The sequence below is a fragment of the Podarcis gaigeae genome (genome assembly GCF_964106915.1).
Source record: "Podarcis gaigeae genome assembly, chromosome: 13".
Lineage (NCBI taxonomy): Eukaryota > Metazoa > Chordata > Lepidosauria > Squamata > Lacertidae > Podarcis > Podarcis gaigeae.
In genome coordinates, this window is record NC_139689.1 from 24,939,483 (window position 1) to 24,965,319 (window position 25,837).

Below are 25,837 nucleotides of genomic sequence, written 5' to 3' on the forward strand. Positions count from 1 at the left end.
TGCAGAGGCTGGGTTCATCAATACATGTTATACTTCTTTTGTGCTTTTTAAGTCTGATTGGCATTTCAGTAGCAGATTGCACAGTCCCCAAAGGAAGTCAACTAAGAACATAGGAAGTTGCCTTATACTGAGTAAGACCATTGGTCCATCTAGCTCAGTAATGTATATATCAGGGTTTCCCAAACTTGGATCACCAGCTGTTTTTGGACTACAGTTTCCATCATCCCTGACCATCAGTCCTAGCTGTAGTTCAGAAATAGCTAGAGACCCAAGTTTGGGAAACCCTGATCTAGACTGAATGGTAACAGCTCTCTAGCATTTCAGGCAAAAATCTTTTTCAGCCCTCTCTTGAGATATTGTGGCTTTGAACCTGTGTTCTTCTCCATACAAAGCATGTGATCTACAACTGAGCTACAGCCCTGCAGCTTTAACAGGCTTGAGAGGTGCAAGATAAAAGGTTCCTGCTTAGAGGAAACTCTTTATGTTTTTCTCAAGCGGCTTCAACATTTTAAACTGAAAGGTGCTGGGACTCAAGCCTAAATGGGTACTTCAGCTTAGTTTTGAAAGTCAATGCAAATGAGGACTCTGTACAAGATTTCTGGAAAATGCAAAATGTTTGGTGAATTTCTTGGTGTAGGAGGTTCTGCAGTTTGAGGAATGATTGTGGTTGAGCTGAGAACCAAAGACCAAAGTGGGCAGAGTTGAGACTTGTGGGATTTCCTGTGGGTTTTTTTTCTTCCTCCGAGAACACTGAGATCCACCAAACTGATGGCTCAGGTGGCTGAGCCAATTATGTGCTGCACACTGTAGCCCTACACTTGAATAACTTGTACAGTGGTACCACAGGTTACAGATGCTTCAGGTTACAGACTCCGCTAACCCAGAAATAGTACCTCAGGTTAAGAACTTTGCTTCAGGATGAGAACAGAAATTGCGCGGCGGCGGCGCGGCAGCAGCAGCAGGAGGCCCCATTAGCTAAAGTGGGGCTTCAGGTTAAGAACAGTTTCAGGTTAAGAACGGACCTCCAGAACGAATTAAGTTTTTAACCCGAGGTATAACTGTAAAGAAAAAGCTGTCCACAAAAGCTAAACAAGTGAAACCTGGCCATGCTCTTTCTATTTATGGTTTGTTAGCAATCTTCCCTCTCAGTGTCTTACTCTATAAATTATATGATGCATTGCATTTTAGTACTTGAGAACTGAGCATCTTGGGAGAGCCACTGGTTCCCCACCTCCAGCAGAGAACATGGGGAAGGCACTTTTACAGGACAAAAATCTGAAAAGATGAAGAACCAACCTTCAGGGTCAGTGTGGGACAACACTCAGGTTCCACAGGGGATTTCCCCCCCACTGTGTTAATCATGTTCTTAAATACAGTGGTACCTTGGTTCTCAAACTTAATCCATTCCAGAAGTCCGTTCCAAAACCAAAGCGTTCTAATACCAAGGTGTGCTTTCCCATAGAAAGTAATGCAAAATGGATTAATCTGTTCCAGACTTTTAAAAACAACCCCTAAAACAGCAATTTAACATGAATTTTACTATCTAATGAGACCATTGATCCATAAAATGAAAGCAATAATCAATGTATTGTAGTATAAAATAGAGAGTATTGTTGATGTTAAAATTAAAATTACATTTTTTTCTTACCTGCACTGATGATAGTCATTGTTTGGATGGGGGGCTTTTATCCATTTCTGCAGTCGTACAATCAATCAGTAGCTGAACTGAGTTCCATACAGTCAGAAAAACAAATTAACCGAAAAAGCCTCAAAAACAAAAACACAAAATAAATAGCAAAAACAAAAGTCCCAAACTTAATCTGTTCTGGAAGTTCGTTCGACTTCCAAAATGTTCCAAAACCAAGGCACAGCTGATTGGTGCAGGCACCCCAGAAACAATAGCCGACAACCGCATTGGATGTTCGGCTTCCAAAAAACGTTTGGAAACTGGAACACTTACTTCCTGGTTTTTGGTGTTTGCGAGCCAAGGCGTTTGAGAACCAAGGTACCACTGTACTGCATGGCAGGAGGTGAATGGCTCACAGATATGCTTAAGGTGAAGACAGACATAATTGTAATGCTGCCTTAGCCATTTCACACATTGAATTTTTTGCCAATGTGAACTGCTGGTTTTAATGCTTGTTTCAAGGAGCTGTTAAAAGGACCTATGCCCCATGTGAATTTGGCAGTCAGCCACCTTGTGATGATGTTAAAAAGTTTTTAAAAAAATAACACCCCCATTTTGCAATGATGAACAAAATGGTTTACAAATGGTTTACTGAGTCAGTGCCAATGTTATTGTTTTTAAATGACAGCTTCTAAACCACTCAGAACTGTTATGCTTCTTCAGACCAATATCCATTTCCTTTTGACATCGGCCAGCAGCCAGCTAGATGCAAAAAGGAAGCTCACAGGCAGAACAGAATGGCTACAAATCAAATTGGTGCACCTTCTTATCTCCAACAACGATGCTTAATTTCTTAATATTTACATTGAGAAAGCAACATGTCAAAGGTTACTCGGGAATTCAATGCTTACAATATAATGAAATAAATCCCTTTATTTTTGCTGTCTTAACCATGAGCCCCAAACTCAATCCAAACAAACTGGGCAACTCTTAAAAAAGTTGAAAAACAAAACCCTTATGGAAAGACACATACACTTCCGTGTGGCTTCCAACTTCATGTCAACAGCATAAAATGGGTACGTAAGGAAAATGCTACATTAACAGCCACCAGCTGTTTACATTATGGGAAGCAGGTTGTGTGTTTTTTAACAGTTCCATAGCAGACTGGCAGCAATAGGGGAAGGCTTTTCCAGATTTCCCTCTACTAGCTAGCTACAGCTATACCCGTTGAACCCCCGCCTGTCACTTCACCATGAAAAAAGAAAAAGAAAATTAGAAAGTCAGATATTTCCCTAAGTCCTAAGCCATTCAAACTGAACCCCCCCCCCCCCTCTGCTGCCCGCTCTCTCCCATAAAAGGCAAAACGGGTTTGGGACTCGCAGCGCTTGAAGGCCCCGTTTCGCCCCCTTAGCAACAGTTGCCAAGAACTGCGTAAGGAGCGAAAGGCGCCGAAGAAGCCATGAGCGCCACGCATGCGCTCATGGAGTGAGGAGCTGGAGCTGCGAAGCTGGGGAGGGTTGACTAAGAAGAGCCTCTTGGGGCGAAGCTCTTTTCCCCTCTCCTTTCCCCCCCTCCCTCCTGAAAAAGCGGGCGGGGTGGGGAGCGAGAAAGATGTAGGAGGCCTCGGAGAATTCCACGCTCCTTTTATGCATCTGCAAAGGCAGCCGCTTCCTACAGGCTGGGTGAGTCCATTCCGCGCCTAGGGGGGGAGTGGAGAAGGTTTGCGGGCGTTTCTATTTCTGCGGAGGGGTGTGGCCGCAAGGGCTAGAGTGCCGTGCCCGGTCAGTTTACGACGGTGGTGCTGGCGTTTTATTGCGGATCTGCCTTTTCTCCCGGGAGGAGCAGAAGGGGCAGGCCGAGAAATGTGGGCGTCGCGTTATTTATGTCCGTTATGTGCATAAATTAACGGTGGTGCTCCATTACAAGGGAGCCTACCTTGCAAATAGAGTAGGGGGCGCAGGGAGCTAGCCGGGAATCAGAGGCTGCTGGTAAAATGGCTCCCACGACCTTTAATTAAATGGGGGGGGGGGCGTGCAAGTGTTATTTCATAAAGTATACACGGCCTCGGTCTCGTTCCTTTTCAAAATGACCTCAGGAGGCATGTGGTCCCTGTTTAAGCAGATGGGAAACTAAGGCCAAAAGACTGCCAGTGAACCTGCTGCTGAACAAGAATATATTCTTCCCAGCTATACCGGTTATAGTTGCCTTTTTAAGAGTTGCCAGCTTCTTTTCTTACCAGGGCTCCTGTGCATTTAAATTGGAGAACGATTGTCAGGCATTTAACACTTTAAAATGGAAAGGGTGTCTGTTGAGAAGAGATGAGTTCTGATTTTTGTGTGTGTGTGTAAATGTACAAGAGCCATGCCACAAGCAAAATAGTTTCCAACTCTTGCTGGCATTGTAGGAAGTTGCTGCTTCTGTGTTTGTTAGATTGATCCCCGCCCCCAAAATACCTATTCTCCTTTAGGAAGGGATTGGAGTAGGAGTCTTTCTCCTCATCCCCCGAAATTATTATTATTGCTGTATTTGTATCCCGCCTTTCCTACACAGAGCTCAAGGTGGTGTGCTTGGTTATCTACCCACTCTTCATGTAATATTCACAACAACCCTGTGGGGTGAGCTGAGAGACAGTGACTGGCCCAAAGGCACCCAGCAAACATAGCTGAGTGGGGACTTGAACTTTGGCCTGTCAGGTCCTGGTCCAGCACTAACCACTACACCACACTGCCTCTGGTTTCTGTGCTGCTTCAACATAAAAATGCTCCCCATTTGCTCAAGAGTGTCCCCAGCCATGGTAGAAGGTTGGGCTCCGACAAATGGCCCATGCTAGTCCACTTTACTTGTCCGTCCCAGCCTCTCATCAAGGACAAATCAGACAATAACTGGACTTTCCCTCTTTGAAGGTGCCATCTACTGGCTGCCAGCATGCCTACCCTGGAACCTGAGCAACTGACCATCAGAGAAATGAGAGAGGAGGAGACACCAATTGTCTTGGAGCTTCTGAAGGTGAGATGGGCTTCTGAGAGAGGTGGTGGAGAGCCCAGGCTATATAAGCACACTCTTTCCTTCCTTTCTAAAGACTTATGGAATGTGTCATTTAATAGGAACCTTCCCCTAGAGATGGGGAAGGCAGTTTGGTGTTCTCCGGATGTTGTGGACTACAACTCCCTTCATCCTTTACCACTGGCAATGCTGATGGGCTGGTGAGAGTTGTAATCCACCAAACTGGAGGACATTGCATTGTCTACTTCGGCGTCAGCAAACCTTTTCAGCAGGGGGCCGGTCCACTGTCCCTCAGACCTTGTGGGGGACTGGACTATATTTTTGGGGGAATGAACGAATTCCTATGCCCCACAAATAACCCAGAGATGCATTTTAAATAAAAGGACATATTCTACTCATGTAAAAACACGCTGATTCCCGGACCATCCACGGGCTGGATTTAGAAGGCGATTGGGCCAGATCCGGCCCCTAGGCCTCAGTTTGCCTACCCATGGTCTACTTAATATTTTAGAACAGTTGCGCGTTGCAAGGGAACTATGTGTGTGTGTGTTCTAGGAAGCTGTTTCAGTTCGTTTAGGGCAATACTTCCGAAACTTGGGCCACCAGCTGTTTTGGGACTACAATTCCCATTATCCCTGACCACTGTTCCTGCTAGCTAGGGATCATGGGAGTTGTAGTCCAACAACAGCCAGAGAGCAAAGTTTGGGAAACACTGACTGGGGTAACTAAGAAGCCTAATCAGTCTCCCAAGTAGGAAGCCTTCTAGAACAGCATCTTCTGCAAAGCACAGAGCTCCTCAACAGACAACTTGGAATAGGCAGGGATCTTTGAAAACCACTGAACTGGAATTACTGGTTCTGCATGCAACTTTATTTCCTGATTGTGATGCTAGCTCTTCTGTTTTCCTGCATTCCTTTCACACTGCAGTACCTGTTGCTAAGGTGTTTTTTTTTACTGATATTTCACGCTAAATTTCATTGACAGCAGTGAGTGTGGTGTGACACAACAACGAAGGTTACTGAACACTGCCACTCCTCCTCCACCCTTTCCGCACATGCATGCTTCTGTTCTCCCATGATTCACCCATGAAAACAGTAGGAAAGATCTTTATGCTGGCATACCGCCTCAAATTTTGTCACTTTACACCTACAGTTTTCTGGCTTATTGGGGTTGCAAACAGATTTTTTTATGAAAGCAATTAACATGGAAATGAGCACTAAACTTCACCGTATTCTGCTAGATTTCCAGAAGCAGTTTTTACATAATGTAAAAGCACAAATATAATGCAGAAATTAGAGAAACAGAATAAACTGCTGTGTGAATGCAGCCCACTCTTCCTGCCACCTCCACTCTGATTTTTTTTGGGGGGGGGGGTTTAACTGAGCATATTAAACCTAGAGAGAGAGAGAAAATTGAGGAGATATTTGCAGCATGAAAAATTAAAGGGAACTTGGCAAGAAGAGGAGCTGCATTTGATGATACTTACCTCTAAGGGTTGGGCAATAAGCAATTGTGTTACTGTGTTATTTATCCCACAGTTAAACCCTAGAAAGAAAATTCCCTCCACACTTAAAGACTGGGAAGAAAATTTCCTAAGGGAAAGAAAGCGTGGTTCAGCCCACTGGCTCTGTCTCAATTCCGATGCTCTTTTTCGAGGTTCCTTGTTTCCCACTAGGACTTGCATTATAGAAAAGCTGGGGTAGAACAACTTTCGTATCTGCAGGACAGTTCTATTTTCAGTGTGGCTCTTGCCTCTCCAGCCTTTTCTTAGCTCTGTGCAAATTGCTACAGACGTCATAGAATTCCCCTCGTACGTTTTCAGGTAAAGTGAGGGTTAAGCATTTGTTTAGAGATACGCAACACATCCCAGGTCCCTCATAGCTGTATATGGTCCTTTACTTCATATCCCTTTCTATTTTCCACCAGGATGGATTCAAGGATACAGAGAACCGCCTGATCCTCTATGTGCTGACGCGGCCTCTGGCTTTGTTGCTGATGGCGGTGGTGAGCAGCGGCCTGCGTTTCTTCCTGAACTCGTTTGTGGTGGCTCTCGTGCTGCCGGTCCTGCTCACCGTGGTGGCTCTGAAGCTTCTGCTGTGGCGCTCGCCAGACTTGAGGCACCTGCATGCCTACTACAGCACAGGGCAGCGCGGGCTATGGGTGGCTGTATACGACGAGGACGACGTGTGCGGCTGCGTGGCTCTGGAGCCCTGCGGCGGGGAACCACGCACGGCGGAGCTCAAGCGCCTAGCTGTGAACCGGTGGTACCGGCGCTCTGGTGTGGGCCGCTCCCTCCTCAGCTTCCTGGAGGCTCATGCTCGCGCCCAGGGCTTCAAATTCTTAGTGGCCCAGGTCTCGGTAGTCACCAAGGCAGCGATTGGGCTCTTTGAGAGCACTGGCTACAACATGAGTGGTGGGCGGCGGTGGCTGGGCTACACCATACAGCAGGAGTTCAGCAAGGAGCTCTAGTTGGTCTGCCTGCCAGTTAGCCACTAGGGAGGGACCCTCCCTAGTCTTGAGGAATCCCTGCCAGCCCCCTAAATGTGGGGAAAGCACCGAGCGCCAGAAGCAAGACTGCAGGGAACAAGTCATCTCTTAAGCCCCCAAAGAGGGCAGTTCCTCTCAACAAAAGTGGCTTTCTCTGCCTGGAAAATCAGACACTGTAGCCATGAACACAGAGCTAAGCAGGGGAAAGGGTTGTCCATTAAGAGCCTTCTCCCCGGTCTGCCACATCACTCAGGCTCCCTGTCATTTAGAGTTTTCTACCAAAGCCACCCCAGATTATCTATCTATGGTTTTGAAGAGTGGAAATAACCAATAGTTAGTTGTTGTCCCCCACCCCATGCCTTGCCTCTGGTCAGACACTACACCAAACACGTTCAAATCTTACACCAGGGTAAACCTCAAATTCTAGGACTTGCATAAATACTGCATATCAAGCAAACTTGGATTTCTATACAGCGCAGTTGGCATGAATGGCATTTTACAGAATATGAGAGGCCAGGGCTCTATGCCAAGGAGCTTTATTTATTTATTTGCTATGTTTTATTTAATAATAATGATAATTTTATTATTTATACCCCATCCATCTGGCTGGGTTGCTGTATAGCCTTGCCATATTCTACTGTCTTTTTGTGCATTTGGAACTTCATGGGGAGGAATGCATTTTGCGTGTGGGTGGGTGGGTGGTGGTGCATATTTTAGGAATATGCACAGTGTGTGTGGACAACTTTTCTGCTTGCTCCAAATCTCCCCCTCCCTCCCAAGCTGCTTTTCCTTAAAAAAGAGCTGCTGGGTTCTGTTACACTCATTTCCATGCAACATGCAGTTTGACTTTCAAGATGGCAAATGGCACTTTGTTCTCTGTTGGATTTGTACAGCTGTCAAACTAGGTAGATTCGAGGATGGTCTATTCAGAGCTTTATAGGTCAAGGCTGATCCTGTCAACTGTGTCTCTATACGCACATGGGTGGATTTTTTTAATAGTATCATTGCAGCTGACAGGGACTTTGCCTCTATGGAGCCTTTCAGCTTCCTCCTGAGTCCCGGGACTTGGGGTCTGAAGAGAGAGAACCTCTTCCATGTGGCTTCTGGATCCCAGTTCCTCCAGAGGCTGAAGCAATTGATAAAACTGTGGATTGGCTGTGGGGTGGGTGGGAATCACATTTCCAGCTCCCAAGTCAAGTCAGCCTGGGCTTGCAGCATCTCTGTGTGTGCACCCCACTCCCCAAAAGGGCACAGCAGACTCTTATGATAAGGCGATTAAGTGAAATGTATGATATCACCGTAGATAAATATGTCTTGCTAACGGCCTGTGATTATGAGTGGGAAGAAGTGCCTGGACCCAGGGGTTCATAATACAGAAATACACCCTGCAGCCCTCTGGAATGAATCCGTGTTGGTGGGGACTGGGTTACCTGGTACTGGGTGTAGAGGAGATATTTTGCTTTCATTATAAGTGCTCTCAATATGAGCCATTTCCTTTTCCCCACAGGAGCGATCCCTAAAGGAGGAACAGGGAGCAATGGCTCATTTCTTTTTAACAGGATGATGAGGATTTCAGCTGGAAATCACCTTCCTTGGAAAAGTTGGGCCATTGGATGAGGGGAAAAATCTCCACTACCCCCCACCCCACCCCAACCTCACAAATAAAAAGCTTGCCTACCCTGGTGTGTCTAGGGGAAATGTATTTTCCCAAAGTGGATGAAAACTGTGAAATGGGCTTGAAGTGTGAGGGTGATAAAACATGTCCACAAAGATTAGATCTTTATATGTGGAGAATCCAGAGGGGAAAACTTGTGATACAGAGAGTTGTTACACCAAAGGTCAAATGGCATATGTGTGGGATATGTGCAGGAGCGGGCTTCCCCAGGTTTATGCGATTTAAAACGGGGGTAGATGTTCCTCCATTTAAGAAATGAATGGTGGGTAGGGAGAGGGAGGAATCCAAATGGGTGGTGATTTGGAGAGGGTTTCAGAACACTGGAAAGGAATGACTTTTTGTATGTGTGTATAAATAAATATTTAGATGGTTTTGATTAAATAGTTTTAATGACTTGGGCAGTTCAGTTACACTTTGTGTGTAAACCTCATTGGCAGACGAAGGTTAAGATTAGAAATTAATTAAATACACATTTTAAAACAATCTGAATGGCATGGAAATTTGCTGTACTGCTTATCTGATGCAGGCTGAAATTTCTGAAGAGTCCAGGGCAACTCCACATCCGACATATTACACTAGTGTCGCCTTGCAGCCCTTTGAAAAAATAATGTTGGTGCCTGGCACCCTTAGATGGAAGGGACAGTCTTTGATCAGGAATCTACTGCAATAAATTTCAAACTGTGTAGGACATAAGCTGTGAATACTTAGCAGTGTGGGGAAAGGTTCGCTACACATTCTCAAAAGCACTAGTTGATCGCTTCACATGTTCTAGGGCTGACTTTGTAAAACATAAGTCCCAGGGACCAGACTAGGCTGAATAAACTGTGTTGTAAATGTGGTTTGTGTGCACACAATTACCCCAACAAAAGATCCTAGCAACTATGCACTTAACTATATTTTGCTGGTCATCTCCCCAAAGTAGCCTGCCGCTGCTCTAAATTAGTCTGGAATGTTTAGCTGTGCAGTGCTGGGTTGCTATGGTTACCAGTTACTGTGCTAGAAACCATGGAACCAACCCAGTAACAGAAATTCTTGTTGGAGCAATGGGTGCATCCCATAAACTAGGAATAGCCACCACTGGGTCCCCTAGGCTCGCTCAAAGCTGCAGGGCCTGGGTTCGTGTTTCTGGTGGTACCTCCATTGTGATTTCCCCCAGACACAACCTGATCTTGACTGTTTCTGTTCTTCTTTTCCTAAATACAAGAAGACCAGCTGCTTCTCTGGGATGGTGGGTGTGACTCATATTTCCTGTGACATGCTTTCCCTGTGGATAGATTTGGCTATTGCTTTGCTGCTGTGCTTCCAACCGGCATCAGTCTACATTTCATCCCTGTGTGGGTGTGAAGATAAGGAAGCTCGGAATATCGTGAAGTGCAGGAACTTCCACAGATCTGTGGGCCTGAAGCAAGGGCCACAGGACCACAACCCTGTCAGAATGGTTTCCATGCTCTCTCATTTGTACTCTTCCCTTCTTCCAAGGAGCGTGTGGCAGCTGACTTGTTGTCTCCCCATGTTTATCCCACGTTGAATGAACAAGTCAACCACTGTTATCTTGGTGGGTAAGATGCCATTTTATAGATAGCAAACAGAGGCAGAGTACTTGCACCAAACCCAGCTCTAATACTTGTGAAATGAGGGTAGGGACAAACAACACGTTACACAGCAGCTTTGCAAAATGATATTCCAACACTTCTTCCTTTGAAACATAACCGCCAATTCATTTGAAAAAGGCAATGGGAGGGGAAGGGATATTCACCCAAGCTCTGTTCTTCAGTGAAAATGGTGGACCTCTCCCCAGCTGCTGTTTGCCCCCTGAGAAGGGGGAACTGGTCGGGGAAATAGCTGAGGGGAGGGCTTAAGAGTGTGTGTGTGTGTGTGTGTGTGTGTGTGTGTGTGTGTCGCTGAATAAAAACAGTTGTGGAACTCATTGGGAAGCAATGGTTGGATTTAATTCAGCAGCATATTAAAGGAAAGGGGCAGTGAGGCCAGAGGTGGAAATGAAGCCACAGGGTGTGGGAGATGTGTCGAGATAGAAAATTAAGATAAATGGGGACAGTGGGAAAGGGTAGAAAAAGCATTTGTGTAAGTTTACTACCTTTTCTCCAGCACATGACAGAAGTTCCAGCAGTGGAAGTTGGGACAGAGGCCTCATGGAAAAACCTTCACTTGTGGGATACTGCTAAAGGTGCAGAAGAGGTGCCTGCCTCTTCTACACAAGGTGCAGGGGGGCACAAAGTAAGGGATGTGAGATGAAATAGGACTGAGGAAAATGTGCAAGGGATGGCTAGCGAGGTGCGGCTCTGGAAAATGTTTTCACTCTTTCTCCCCACCTCTGCACACAAGTGGACTGGAAATGCAAAAGAAATACTGCATTGAATGAAACTAGGCCTTTACGTCTTTGAGAGCTTATACCTCTTGTAGCCAGAACACACCATTTCAGAAGTGCTACTACCAATATTGTTCCTTTGAAAATCCTTGCACAAATGTGGCTCTCCCAGGATTGTTGAAACGCCTCCTATCGGTCTCCCCCACTCTGGCTCTTTCCTCTTCCCAGGCTGCAGATTGTAGGCTACATGACCCAGAGCAAGCAGGGGTGTTTCCCACTCTTTTCTGCCTGGCTGACTCACTGCCTGGGTCCTCTGCCGGCAATAAAAAAAGCCTCTGATTTACAGAGTTTTCTTTGCAGCTGACCAGGACGCAGAGCCGGCCACTAAGACAATGCAACAACGCCTCTTGTTTCTTCTAGGTGAGTGTTGCCCTCTGCACAGCCAACCCCAATTCCTGGATGCAACTCTGAATTATATTTTGAACAGCTGATCCTGCCAAGGAGCAGGGGGCTAAGAGTTTCCACCAGCAACATCAGAATTGTGGGGTGTGTTTATTGGGGACTAGGATGTTTGAGTAGGGAATGAGTTCTACTTGAGAAGCATTGAAAAGAAGCCTACTCAGGTCAGTACAATAGTGTCTGCAACACTGCAGCATAAATGGCATCTTTGCTTTCACAAAGCAGCTCTGCTTGCCTCCCCCCCCCCACCACCTACTTGCACATTGGGAAATCTTTTCTCCATCTAAAATACATGTTGTACATTCATTTGCAATAGTCTGATCTGTATTGGTTTCTGAAACAAGGGACTGTTAGTAAACTGACCGTACAAGTTTACTTTTTTAAAAAGCCTGAAGAACGATGACTCTCATAATGGATCTGGTTGCACTTATATAGAAAAGCTGCAACTCAAGCCTGTTCTGAAACTTTTATTGTCCCCATTTACTGTGAATAGAGGGATGGAAGAGAAGCAGTGTACTGATATGTTGTGTCCATTTACTGAAATCAAGGTATTACCCCCATAGTTTGAAATCTGCAGAACATGTTTTTTAAAAAGACATTCCCTGTATCTCCCTGAAAGACACGACAGGGACAAGTTCCAGAAAGCAGAGAGGTAGTTTGACCATATTTAGTATAGATGTTGTTAATGGCATTTTATATTTTGTGAAAAGTTCCACATTGGGCAAAATAGTCCTGCATCGCAGGGAGTTGGAATAGATGACCTTCATGATCCCTCAGGCAGGCAGGCAGGCAGGCAGTTCAGACCCCTGGCAAGAGGGGTCTGTCTTTATTCTGGCTTGTGGCCCCTAACAGATTATCCCACCCCTTGACAGAAGAAAGACTCCCCACCACTGATCCATAACTGTGTGAATAACATCCAAAATCCTTCCCTATAGCCTATGTAAGTTAAGAGTACAAAAGGCTGATAAAAGAGTAGTAGGAGTTAAGCTGGTGTAATGCTCTAGGTATTTTAAAGAGTATTGATGAACAGCTGCTTGTGATTGACAGGAGCATTCCAAGGCGGTTGGAGTCTGTTGGAATCAGAGTCCATTGGAGAAGGCCATTGGGCTACCATATTTATTTGCCACCAGTAGCTGCCTCTATCCGCTCCCTCTGGAGGAAGGAAGGAGCCTGGGACCAGGACTCATAAACACCTCAGCACATCCCTAATATTGAGAGCCAATCTTGTCTTTTTAAAAAAAAACAGGAGTTAAATAAAGAGTGGAATAGTATCAGTAGTGGTTAGGAGACTCAGGAAAGAAAAGTTAGTGAGATTAGGGTGAGGACAGGGATGGAAGATGCAGAAATAGTCTTTTCAGTTGTGGATAGCCTCAGAGTTTGCTCTTATTTTATAGGAAGAAGTCCCAGGTGGTACTGGTTAATACACACCTTTTTATTTGTTTAACCCTCCAAATTTTATTTTCTGGCTCTGGCTCTCCCATGGGCATGGAAATGTCTACCTAGATCCATCTCTGCCAGGGCTTGGCAGCCTGTTGTGATCTTGAGAACACAGCCCAGAATGTTTACACCGGTAGAACTAACCTTCCACTTGAGCTTAATCTCATTTGAAACCTCTTGCCTTGTTTTTGCAGTTGCCTTCCTGAGACTTCATGCCACAGGTAAAATGGAAAGGAATCTCTGTCTCTTTCCCCTTTGCTTCCTCCAGTGACCTCCAGGTTGGGAAGATAGGAAGCTTAGCTGCCTTACACCGAGTCAGATAATTGCTCAGTCTAGCTTAGTATATTGCCTAACACTGACTGGCAGCTGCTTTCCGGGGCTTCAAGGAGGAGTCTCTCCCAGAACTATTTGGAAATGTCAGGGATTGATCCTGGGACCTTCTGCATACAACACAGATTTCCTACCACTGAGCTACAGCCTTTCTCCACAGCCTGAGATGCTATCATCATTCCTTCTATTTTCAATGTTCAGGCCGGAGTGCTTGTGCTGTGCAGGCTAAACAACACCATCCATGCACTAGATGAATATTTCAGAAGGCTTGTAGAAGTAAAAAGCACACCCTCAAAACCCTTAGAAAACAATAATCTAGAAAACTGATGGGAAGGGGAACTGAATGGAATACGCAGGTAGAGGGCATGGCTGACTGACTGGCATTGTGAACAGGAGAACTCCACACTGCAGCATTTTGTTGCTGGTCCCATGTGTCCTGCATAATTAGATGTAGAATAGGCTGACAATTCATTACATGCTGTGCTCCCCATCATTTTCCAAGGGGGAAACTTCTGTTGTTTTTCATTAGTGTGCAAATGAGAATAGCATGTTTACAAACAGTATTGATTTGATCTTGCTATAGTTCTGGCCTTGGGGGAGATGGCCTTAAGAGCCAAGGGCATTGTTTAGGAAATCTGCACAAAGGTGAAATCTGACTTGATGATCAGATCAAGAGATGTCAGGATGGGCATGTGGGATATCAAAATTCAGAACTGCCTACTTAAGTGGGAGAAAGAGAAAAGACAGGTCTCTCCTTGACTTTGATTATTTCTCCTCCTGGCAGGTTCCTTTCCAGTACGTCTGTCTGGAGGCCCAAGCCTCTGTGCAGGACGGGTGGAACTGTTCCACCAGGGTGAATGGGGGACAGTGTGTGATGACAGTTGGGATTTGCAGGACGCAGCTGTGGTGTGTCGAGAGCTAGACTGTGGGGCCGCCCTTTCAGCACCCCATGGGGCCTGGTTTGGTGAAGGACCTGGACCCATCTGGCTGAATGAGGTGCGCTGCATGGGCACTGAGGAATACCTGCACTCCTGCCCCCATATTGGGTTTCGCAAGCATGTCTGCACCCATGAGGAGGATGCCAGTGCCATATGCTCAGGTAGGACTCTTGTGATTCAGAAATTTCATCAGATGAACTCTGATGAAAGCTGACTTTCCCACAGAGTTGATTGCTTCAAGCAAACGGGTTGTTGTCACACAGACACATCTTTGTACAGTCCGATTTAAAGCATCCAACAAGAGAAGGATGTTTAAAGATAAATTCAGCACTTGAATTATTGGAAGACATGTTTGTATAAAATTACATTTGGCTAAACTTGTGGGAGTCGGGGTGAGGCTTGCAAATTCATTAAATGGCCCCTGCCTTTCCTCTGTATAATTCACACTGCTCTGCTGAGTTAAAAATGCCTACCTGTGAACTCCCTTTAACTGAAAGCTCTGCAGTCTCACCTTTTGACAGTATGGGGAAATGCATCCAGCCAACTCTTTAAAATTAAGGCTGCTTGTTGCGATTGGGTCCAAGCATAGAGCTGGATGCAAGTTTAGGTGTTTAATAACTATTGTTCTATCCCTGAAGAAAAGGGACCTAAGTGTTTTGTAGCATACTGGACCAACGAGCACGTTCATTTCTCTCTCTCATCTCCCTTGGCAGCTCAGCGCTTTGCTCCTCTTACCGCCTTCCCCCCTCAACCGGCATTCAGATGGGGCAACATCAAAGCAGTAACGACAGCAAGACCACTCATATCTTCTGCACCTGCTGAAGGTGAGTGTGCAGGCATCCCTGAAGAGCACCACTTTCATCGTTTAGCTGAACAATAGCCATCTCTAAAGTAGGGTTAAAAGAGATTGTGGGGATGGGTTCTGGGGACCCATTTATTAAATCTTTTGCCATATATTTGCATGGTGGCCGCACTCCTGTTGCAACGCACCTTGGATCAGGTTGCAACCCACTAGTGGGTCCAGTCCCACCAGTTGAAAACCAGTGATCTAAGAAGATCAAGCTTGCTTCCTTTTTCTAGCCCAGCTTTAACTTAGCCTGAGAGCTTCTTCTGCTACATTTTTATGAATTTGTTAAGGCACAGGAGCTGTTTGATTCGGGCACAGGAGCAAAGTGGCAACCATACAATTTGTTTTATTATTGTGCCAAGTAATCATGGAGAAAAGGGAGAGAGAAAGCATAGTATGAAAGAAGGAAAAGTCTATTTCTATACTGAACAAAAAGCTATTATTTAGCTCACAGGTGGAGAACCTTTTTCAGTCCATGGACCACATTTGCTCATGGGGAACCTTCCAGGGGCCATATACCAGTAATGAGTGGGATCAGGCGCAAAACTGGGCGCTTAGCATTGTACTGGGTGCTTAGCATTGTACATTCCAGACATGAAAACTAAGAAAGTCCGGGGCCCCCCTCACATCTCCATCCAGGTCAATTCAAGATATTATACTTAGGGAAAAAGCAATCAAGGGTGTAAAGCAGAACCAGAGAAGGGTAGGTCATAGCCTAGGAAAAGTTCTAGGGGCCCAAGGTGTCCCTTTCCTGCTTTAGTTGCACAATAGTTCTGGGCTTTCATCTAGAAATAAAATGGACAGTGGCATTCAGATCGTGGCTTGGGCTGGAGACAGTTCAGTTTCACTTGCCTTAAGGTTAGTGGGGTTCAGCATTTGCTTTAGTGCCCAATCAGAAATTTGAACTCATTCTCCTTGAAAAATCAGATAGGCTGTAAGATGGGAGAACCCCATGCCCCACTTTTGGGTTCTCCAGGTGCTATAGCTTGTCTTAATCTCCTCTCCCCCTTTCCCCCTCCAGGGACCCCTGCTCTACGTCTCGTGGGTGGCAGAAGCCGCTGTTCCGGCCGACTGGAGGTGTTTCATGAAGGGGAATGGGGCACAGTATGTGATGACATGTGGGACCTTCTGGATGTTGCTGTGGTCTGCCGGGAGCTGGACTGTGGGGAGGCGCTGGCAGCACCAGGCGGTGCCTTCTTTGGTGAGGGGAGCAGTGTCATCTGGTTAGATGATGTACAGTGCCAAGGAGAAGAGTCAATGTTGTCGGAGTGCCATACCAGCCTTTGGGGGACAACCAACTGCCGACACAGTGAAGATGCTGGGGCTGTGTGTTCTGGTGAGAGAACTGTAGCATTATTTACACTTAATCATTCAGACTTCTGAGGAAATTCTGAGAATTCTAGTTTTGTGAGGATTCCAGAGGCTAGGAATCTCAATCATCCATCCCTTAGCATCCAACCCAATAGCAATTTCCAGGATCAGTTGGATGAAGCCATGAGTTATAAAGCTGATGAAAGATATGAGTTATAAAGCTGGTGTAGATATACCATTGGTATACAGTGGTACCTCCAGCTACAAACTTAATTCATTCCAGAGGTCCGTTCTTAAGCCGAAACCACTCGTAACATTTGGCACGCTTTCACTAATGGCACCTCCCCCTGCTGCTGTGCTGCCGGTGTGCAACTTCCACTCGCATCCCGGGGCAAAGTTCGCAACTGGGAGCATCTACTTCCAGGTTAGCGGGGCTGGTAACCCGAAGCATTCGCAAGGAGGACGGTATGCAACACGAGGTTCCACCGTACTCTGGCCATGGAAAGGTAGCATTGGTCTTACTGTGAAAATTACTTCTCATTTGGTGTGTGCATGTCTCCAAGTGAGATGTGTTTCTCCTGTTGCTCATTAAGGCAGGAAACCATGTTGAATGCTCTCTCTTCCTGTTGAAGCCTCAGTTCCATGGCTGAGCTAAATTCTCTCTCTCTCTCTCTCTCTCTCTCTCTCTCTTTCTCTCTCACACACACACACGTGTATGTATAAACAACAGAAGAGATTGTAGAAGAGTATGGGCTCTGGCAAAACTGGATGTCAGGACTACAAGTTAACTAGCAATATAAGAAACAGTGTGAAATAACCACTATTAGGATGTTACCTGTACAACAACTTTCACAGTAAGACCAATGCTACCTTTTCCTTTAAGTACTGGATATCTCACAGTGAGGTGTACTAAAGCTAATGATATACTGGATGGGAAATTAAGTGTCTTCTGCCATGGCTATTACATTCTTGTCTCAAGCTGCTCGTACTTCTTAGACACTTTTTGTTATCTTGACCACAAGCTGTTAGTAAGTGGTCAGAGACTATAGTCCTATATTCCTGGTATGTGCTGATCCCAGAGTGTTCTTCCACACTCAGGTCATGCTTGCACTATGGGCACTTGACTGAGTGCTGCTTCTTATAATTCTGAGATTAGGAATCTCAGCCTTGGTCATGTGTCTTCTCTTCAGCCAGTTTTGTTTTGCAGTATTGGAATACCAGACTTCAACAGGAATACTGAGGCTTCAACAGGAAGACAGAGTTGAGAAATTCCTCTGAAGCAAATGGTTTTCTGCCTTCCCAAGCAACAGGAGCAACCCAACCCACTCAAAGACATCCAGCACCCAAGGGAGAAGCTAATGATTATACCAGTATTAATTCTGCTCTAAATTATTGTGTAGGGCTATGGTTGCACTGAAGCTTCCTTTGTATGTGCTGTGTCTGTGTCACATGGTGTATCATCTCCTCACAGGTGAGATGCCCCTGGCCATGGTGGAAGAGCATGTGGCCATGCTCACAAGGACCTTGGCACCCCAGAGGCGCCGGTATGTAGCCCCTAAAAGAATTCCCCGTCCTACTCAGCCTACAGGGAACCAAGAAGCAACTGTAGCTAATGAAGCATTACAAATAGAGAAGAGCCAAAAGGAAGCAGTGCCAGATGGTGAGTAGCAAAGAGAGGTAGGTGTTTATGTCCATCACTGACTCCCAGGCAATTTGCACAGGTGCTGTTTCTTGTTTGGAATGGGGGTGCCAATATAATTAACAACTATGAAAACACAATCTAAGTGACCTTAGATATTACATGGCAATGTATTTTGCAGCTTTGCTTCAACAAACCCCTAAAAAAGGGAGCAGAGATTGAGTCACTGGTTGAACTTCAAATGAAGAATTATGAAACAAAATTCAATTGTGACATCTCAGTGCTCAAGGAAGTTATCACATTATATAGCATGTTTTACTTGTTTTATGGCCCCCTTGAAAACATGAGTGAAGGTCAAGTTGAAACATACCTGCTCCCCCACCTGCTGCTACCTAAGCAAACAGGTACAACTCCACTTTCATTTGAGTAAATGACAAAATTTGGGGAAATGCAATCATGGATCTTCCACATGGCATCTAGTTTTGTCTTCAACTGCTTTCAGGGGACATGGGCTGCATAGTCATGGTATCCGGATTCCTTGCAATGATACTGTGTTTAGATTTTTATTTATTTGTGCTTGTTGTAATTTGTTTTAGTGTTTATACTGTGGCTGTAAGTTGCTTTGGGTCACTTTTGTGAGAAAGCGATATCATCATTATAAAAATAGAGGCCTTTGGGATTCAATAGCATGAACTGAGAACCTCAAAGGGAAGGACCGTGGTTTACAAGTGAGAGATCTGTGATGCAAGGACTTTTAACTCCTCTTATCCTATAAACATTTCCCCTTCATATGCTTTTAAACTCAGGCCAGTGGCAGGTGCGGCTGCAAGGAGGCCCTGGATCCTGTGCTGGACGGGTAGAGGTTCTGTATCAAGATTACTGGGGCACAGTATGCGATGATGGCTGGGATCTGGTGGACGCAGCAGTGGTGTGCCGTGAGTTGGGCTGTGGGGCCCCTCTTCTCAGCCCTGGTAATGCAAGATATGGGCCAGGATCTGGACCTATCTGGTTGGATGATGTCAACTGCACTGGGGCAGAGTTCACTCTACAGAATTGCCGCTCCCAGCCGTGGGGGACACATAACTGCAATCATCATGAAGATGCTTCAGTCATCTGCACAGGTAGGGAACAACTCAATTTACCAGCTGATTCCCAGTCATGTTCAGTGAGTCCATTTGCCTGGTTCATAAACATTATAAGATATGCCAAATTTAGGAGAGAGAACCCTGAACTTGTGAATAAGCCAATAATAGAAAATTCAATGTCCTTGGGGGGAAAGCAGTAACAATATCAAATGGGCTAAACCCAGTTTCATTCTGGAGACTCCAGTAAACACCTTATGGCAGCTTAATTGCTGTGGCTTTCCATCTGGGGAATCTATTTAGGTGAGGGTGCTGAGAATTCTCCCTGCACTGCTATAATTCCCCACCAAGAAGAAATGACTGTTAAAGTAATTTTAGTCTGTGATGTAGGAACACCTTCTGTATTTTCAGACAGGTGGAAGCGTCTGTCATTGCCAAACTCATCAAGCAATTCAAAGATAGCTGCACCTGTTACAACCATGAATCCAGGGCAAAGAATCTTGGATGTGGCTGAAACCAGCACAACTACTCAGGAGTTTTCAGCCAGCTGGGAGCTAGAGTTCCCCGAAGCACCAATCCTAAGCACACAAACTGTGGAGCTCGAACTGGAAAAGGAGCAAAAGCAAGCAAGCCCCTTCAACAGAATTGAAACAACCACTAATACAGAAGCCCTGCTGCACATCCAAGAGATGGAATCAAGCAACACTCCAAAGATAGAACCATCCTCACAGGAAAGGGGACAAGAGCCCATTTATGCCTCAGTTGAATCTCTGCCAACCTCAGCCACACTGGATCTGGTATCTGAAAGAGAAACAGAGACAATAAGCCTGTGGAATATAGATAAAGCAACACTTAATCTAGAAATCCTGCAGCATGTTCAGGGGACAGAGTCTACCAGCACTCCCAATACAAGGCCACAAACACATGCATTGGGACAAACCCCCACCCCCTCCACAGCTGAGTTTCAGCCAACCTTAGCCATGCAGGAACTGGAATCTGAGGAAGAAACAGCAACAACAAGCCCAACAGGAACAGGACTGCCCATAGTTGCACCAGGCCTGACACTTGCAACAGAGGTAGTGCAGTCTAAGAACTGGGACATTGCATTTAAAGCGCCCTCAGTACAGAAGGTAGAACTTACCAATCCCACAGCTACAGATCAGCCTACCACTTCCACATCAGTTCAGGAACCTGAAAGAGTGAATGTAATTGATAATGTAGTAAAGGAACTGTTTCTGTTCTCAAATGTCTTGAAGGCTGCAAGAGAGATGGAATTGTCGGCAGCCACACAGAATGCACCATCTGTAAACCACATGGAATCCATAAACCATAAATCTTCACATTCTGAAGAGAACACAGATCAGAAGCAACAAGAGGAATCAAACACATATTCCCATACCATCGGGCCCACAGGTGAGTAGCTGCCTCAGTGTCAGCTCCAGGATTTTGAGGGGCCTCAGGTAAAGTATCTTCATTTGGGCCCCTCTAGTCAAATAGTGTGGGCAGTGGTTGTTCCTCATCATTCTCACCACCAGAGGGAGAGAGCAGGAAGGTAAACTGGAGGATGAGCAGAAGCTGCCCAAAGGTTCACCTGCCTGTCTTTTCCCTCTGAAGCAAAATCTCAAAGAAGAGGAGATTGACAAGAAAGTCAGTTGGTAGATGGGTGGCTGGCAGCAGATCCACCTCTTTTCCCTCCTTTGCCTTCAACCTGTCAGCCTGACAAAGGCTGCATACACACAGTACATTTAATGCACACACATTCTCCTCCAAGAATATTGGGAACTGTAGCTTTGTAAGGGTAAATTACAATTCTTGGGATTCGAAAGGAGGGGGGGGGGAGATGATAGCATATTTTAAATGTGTGGTGTGTGTGCAACCCAAGGGAAAAGGCAGGTGAATTGCCTGGAAGAGTAGGAGGAACATAAAATGTGGTTAGTTCTGCAATGGTTAATTGTTCACTTACTCTGTATTTTCTCCCCTCCCAAGAGAGGAAAGGTGAGCAGGCTGCTGCTGCTATGTAGCATTTCCCCCTCTGCACCCCTCCTCGCAGTGACAGCAACTGTAGAGACTCTGTTAGCTGTCTGTGGTGGGCTCCTGCCTAAGCATGGATGCTGGTAGACACCCAACCACATGAACTTCTTATATTATGCCTGAACTGCTTATTAGGCAGGAACATACCTTCCCCTTAAGCTCTCTCAGTTGGTGCGGGTTAAAGGTGAGCCCCAGCTGTCTGTGAATGAAGAATGCCTTGAATAATATCCTCCAGAAACCTATGCAATTGCCAGACTTTCTTGGCAGGCAAGTTGATGGAGAACGGGCCTGAGATAGCCTCAGCTACCCTCCTAAGATCAAACATACCCTGCTCTTTTTTTGGGGGGGGGGGGTTATTTAACTCTGCTGCTCATTTAATGTTACCACATTCTCCCTCTCCATTTGCACCAGAGCCTACCATTGCTCCCAAAAGTGTCTTGACCACTTTGGCTGAAACAGATATTCATGATACGACTGTTCTACTCCAAAGTACAGTGTCACATACAGTTTCTATGGATGGGCTGCTTGAGGATAGTATGGTGAGCTCAGGAAACACAGAAAGAAGAGCTGGTAAGTATCAGAGACAAAGCTTCACTGCTGAGGCTAGGAAAAGGGTCTTACTTTGAAGGCCTCTTCCCAAACCGCAGAGCATCGTTAACAATTTCCACACATTCTATAGCTGTTAAAAGTTCAGAATTGGGTCTCACTTACCTCACTGGCCATGTTTAAGTCCAGTAGTCAGGGATGGCACTTCCTCCTGGACAAAGTCAGTTTTCATAGAAAAATTTCCTCCTTTTATATACCGTACCTTTGGCTATGCTTATTGATCATAGTCACAAGCTATGGCCATTGTGTTTTTGTAGTTTAGTTGACCACATAACATGCAAACACACCACCTTGGGGATACTCCTTACTGGCTACTGGGGTGATGGTGTCAAGGCACAATACAGTCATTGGTTATTTTCTGTCTCTCTGAATACATAGGTACCACCTCCACACCAGGCTTGATTGAAGCACCAGGTCCAAACACCACTTTGCCTGAATCTGTCACCCACACTGCTACAGTTAGTGAGTCACCCTCGGACTTCCCTTTTAGGCAGGACTCAAGGGGAAAGGATCAAGGCTGTTGCTGTTCACCACCTGGCCTGGAAAACTTGGTCCATGCAATGACAGGTCTCCGTGGGGAACTAGGCTCCCTCTCTACTACCATTCAACATCAGGGCTCTCAACTAGAGGCTCTTGCCCGCAGTCTGGCTGAGCTGGCAGCTTCTGTGAACCATCTGGTGGGGGTGCTGCCTACCTTACTGCAGCCAGCAGCTGCCCAGTCCTCCTCAGCTCAAAATACGCAGGATGAAGGCCAAATGCATAACCAGCTGCCCTTAAAATGAAAATAGGACTTTCTATAAGGAAAGGAAGTTGCCTCTCAAGCCAACTAAAGTCAAACTTCTGCTATGAGGTGAGCCCACCTCCCATGAAATCCCATTAAATATGCCATAAGCAGAGGTCACACATGCTACAAAAAGGTACTGTAGGAGACCTCCACCCCAATGGTTATGGGGTTTTGCTTGACCTATTTATAAGCAGTTAACTAGAAAAATGTGCTGAGAATGGTAAAATTGGGAAACATTGCACAGTTCACAGGAGGCTGCATGGTCTGAAATCCAGAAGTCAAATGGATTTGTAGATTTTTTTTTGGAAAATGAACATGATATAGCAATTTCAAAGGTAAAAATGCAGAACCGATTATGATTGGGTACTAGATTCACTGGGTACTAGATTGCGCTAAGAAAAATGTTCAAATAAGTGTTTGTATAATTGCTTACATTGATGTGTGGTGGCCTGATCAGTATTATCTTCTAAAATATTTTGGATTTTAGCATAAGCCTTCATGAATACTCCATTCGTTTGTTTGTGTAGGCTGGTCATTGAACCTTTCTATGTAATAAACTGTTGAATTTTGTGTGATCATTCCTGTGCAAAATGGGAGGAACGAGTAGAGAAGGCTGGAAAGGGCAGGAGCCAAGCACTAGGTGTATTCTTTTTGGTAATACTGTATATCCACTGTCTCAGAAGTAAATTCCTGAAATGACCACGAGATGTCATCACAATGTCATACAGACACAACCCAAGAACCATAACTGAAATCCCTTCCATACTTGAAAATCCTCTTCCCCCAGTCAATTTGATCAGTTAAACCTACTCCTAATGAAACTACTACAATAGTCTAAGAAGTCACTTAGAGGGATGATTTTAGGAGAGAAGCTGACACCTTCACTAATGTCTGAATCTGTTAGACAAAACTCTGCAATAATAAACAATTAAATTATAACCATTATGCTTACTTTGGTAAAAATAAAATAAAAAGATGTGTCCAATACATTAGAATTAGGAGTTTTGCTGGTGATGTCAATAAGGATGATAAATGGTATCGTTATCATAAATAAACAAAATTTCACACTTGCCACATGCCACGGTGTTTGTATGGCCTCTGGGTCAGGGACCTAATCTTACCCCGCCCCCTTATGCTACTTAATAATGGAGAAAATATTCAGAATTTAAATTTTAACAGAGAAGGGTGACCAAGATGATCAAGGGTCTGGAAGCCAAGCCTTATGAGGAACAGTTGAAGGAGCTGGGTATGTTTAGCCTGGAACAGAGGAGACTTAGAAGAGATATGACAGCCATCTTCAAATATCTAAAGGGCTGTCACATGGAAGATGGAGCAAGCTTGTTTTCTCCTGCTCTGGAGGGTAGGACACAAACCAATGGCTTCAAGTTACAAGAAAGGCGATTCCAACTAAACATCAGGAAGAACTTTCTGACAGTAAGAGCAGTGAAACAGGCTCCCTTGGGAGCTGGTGGACTCAGCTTCATTGGAGGTTTTTAAGCAGAGACTGGATGACCATCTGTCATCATGGATACTTTAGTTGAGATTTCTGCATTTCAGGGGGTTGAACTAGATTACCCTTGGGGTCCCTTCAAAATTTACTGTTCTATGCTTCTATGATTGTAACAGATTAAAATAAGCTTCCTTCATTCAGGGGCAATATAGTACCGATTTATAGAAGCTGGAGACTTTTCCAGGTGACATTTAGCTCACTGCTGTTGAAGGTCTGCTAGACATTTTGTCTGTTCTAACAAAGGAGGGTGGTATCTTCTTGGAGGCGTTGCTTCTGCCGCTTGCTCCAATAAGCAGGCCTTATGCAAATTAGCTGTAGAATCTTAGTCCCTATGAGTTGGAGGAAAACTGTCTTTTCCTAGTTCCAGCCTTCACAGTGGTCTGAGACCATTTTGGCACCATTGTCTTTTTGTGGCGCATAGGTGCCAATTGTAGGCAAAAAAATGGTGCTTGTCCACACTTCCACTTGTCCTAAGGCTGCACAGCATGGGCACTTTTGCCTTTGTTCCACAACTTTCCCCCAGAAAACCCACTCTTTAGTACTAAAGCAGAGCAAATTGGTGTTTGCTCCAACTCAGTGGTAAAGATTGGGCTTTCCTGGGGGGAAGTGGTGGGACAAGTGCAAGTCTGGATGAGCCCTGAATCTACTGCCCACAGTAGTTGCTTCACAGCAAAGTCAGATAGCAAGACAGTTTATTCATTCTCCAAGGCTTTAAAGGTGTTGGTGTCAATGTATTCCATCTGTGTATTCTATGTATTCCATTTTTTCAATGTCATTCACACAGTGTTCTTATCCAAGTGTATCCTGATCTGCAGATAGGTTCACATTACCCAACTGTGGACATACTGAAGCATTGTGCAGGCAAGGTTTTGCTTTTTATATGTGTGGTGTAAAAAAACGACACCCCCTACTTCTGTTGTGGGTTGCTGGTAGGTCTGGGCATGTCACACACACGTTTAATTTTTGCTTTCTTGCTATTCTGTGAAAGTCTGGTATATTGGAAAACTTGCATCTCATTTACAGTGGTACCTCGGGTTAAGTACTTAATTCGTTCCAGAGGTCCATTCTTAACCTGAAACTGTTCTTAACCTGAAGCACCACTTTAGCTAATGGGGCCTCCTGCTGCTGCCACGCCACCGGAGCACAATTTCTGTTCTCATCCTGAAGCAAAGTTCTTAACCTGAAGCACTTTTTCTGGGTTAGCGGAGTCTGTAACCTGAAGCTTATGTAACCCGAGGTAAAGGTAAAGGTAAAGGTAAAGGGACCCCTGACCATTGGGTCCAGTCGTGGCCGACTCTGGGGTTGCAGCACTCATCTCGCTTTATTGGCCGAGGGAGCCGAGGGAGCTGGCGTACAGCTTCTGAGTCATGTGGCCAGCATGACTAAGCTACTTCTGGCGAACCAGAGCAGCGCATGGAAACGCCGTTTACCTTCCCGCTGGAGCGGTACCTATTTATCTACTTGCACTTTGACATGCTTTCAAACTGCTAGGTTGGCAGGAGCAGGGTCCGAGCAACGGGAGCTCACCCCGTCATGGGGATTCGAACCACCAACCTTCTGATCGGCAAGTCCTAGGCTCTGTGGTTTAACCCACAGTGCAAACGAGGTATGTATAAAACATATAAATCCCCCCCAACTGGTACACAAATACTTGCTTGAATGCCCCACAAAAGTTGAGATTCTTGCATTGCAAGGTGTTGGGACTCGATGACCCTCAGGCTCCCTAGCTGAGAGGTAGCAATTGG

General features: G+C 45.4%; 3 protein-coding genes across 10 annotated transcripts in view; 2 read left to right on the forward strand and 1 right to left on the reverse strand.

Moving 5' to 3' along the window:
- LOC310829567 (uncharacterized protein) overlaps positions 1-2,178 on the reverse strand; it is a 57,666-nt gene extending 55,488 nt beyond the window's left edge. Inside the window, exon 1 of the mRNA XM_083708201.1 lies at positions 1,649-2,178. The gene's annotated coding sequence lies outside the window, so the exon portion shown is untranslated. The remainder of the gene's footprint in view (positions 1-1,648) is intronic.
- Positions 2,179-2,884: 706 nt separating this feature from the next.
- Positions 2,885-9,275, forward strand: NAT14 (N-acetyltransferase 14 (putative)). 4 transcript variants are annotated; one of them, XM_083708394.1, is made up of 4 exons: positions 2,885-3,309; positions 4,178-4,242; positions 4,531-4,633; positions 6,557-9,275. In XM_083708394.1, exons 1-4 carry the CDS (start codon positions 3,100-3,102, stop codon positions 7,097-7,099), a joined length of 921 nt encoding a protein of 306 aa, XP_083564520.1. In that variant the 5' UTR covers positions 2,885-3,099; the 3' UTR covers positions 7,100-9,275. The 4 variants fall into 4 exon arrangements, with proteins under 4 accessions (XP_083564520.1, XP_083564521.1, XP_083564522.1 ...); XM_083708395.1 differs by lacking the exon at positions 4,178-4,242 and having other exon boundaries at positions 3,063-3,309; XM_083708396.1 differs by lacking the exons at positions 2,885-3,309; positions 4,178-4,242 and adding an exon at positions 3,316-3,408.
- A 434-nt stretch (positions 9,276-9,709) lies between these two features.
- On the forward strand, positions 9,710-23,152 carry LOC310829548 (uncharacterized protein). Of its 5 annotated transcripts, none has more exons than XM_083708156.1 (11): positions 9,710-10,020; positions 11,479-11,538; positions 13,209-13,235; positions 14,129-14,443; positions 14,996-15,106; positions 16,151-16,465; positions 17,912-18,100; positions 18,886-19,200; positions 19,573-20,574; positions 21,604-21,762; positions 22,177-23,152. In XM_083708156.1, exons 2-11 carry the CDS (start codon positions 11,511-11,513, stop codon positions 22,578-22,580), a joined length of 2,865 nt encoding a protein of 954 aa, XP_083564282.1. In that variant the 5' UTR covers positions 9,710-10,020; positions 11,479-11,510; the 3' UTR covers positions 22,581-23,152. The 5 variants fall into 5 exon arrangements, with proteins under 5 accessions (XP_083564282.1, XP_083564284.1, XP_083564285.1 ...); XM_083708159.1 differs by lacking the exon at positions 9,710-10,020 and adding an exon at positions 10,159-10,347; XM_083708158.1 differs by lacking the exon at positions 14,129-14,443 and having other exon boundaries at positions 9,716-10,020.
- The last annotated feature ends 2,685 nt before the right edge of the window (positions 23,153-25,837 follow it).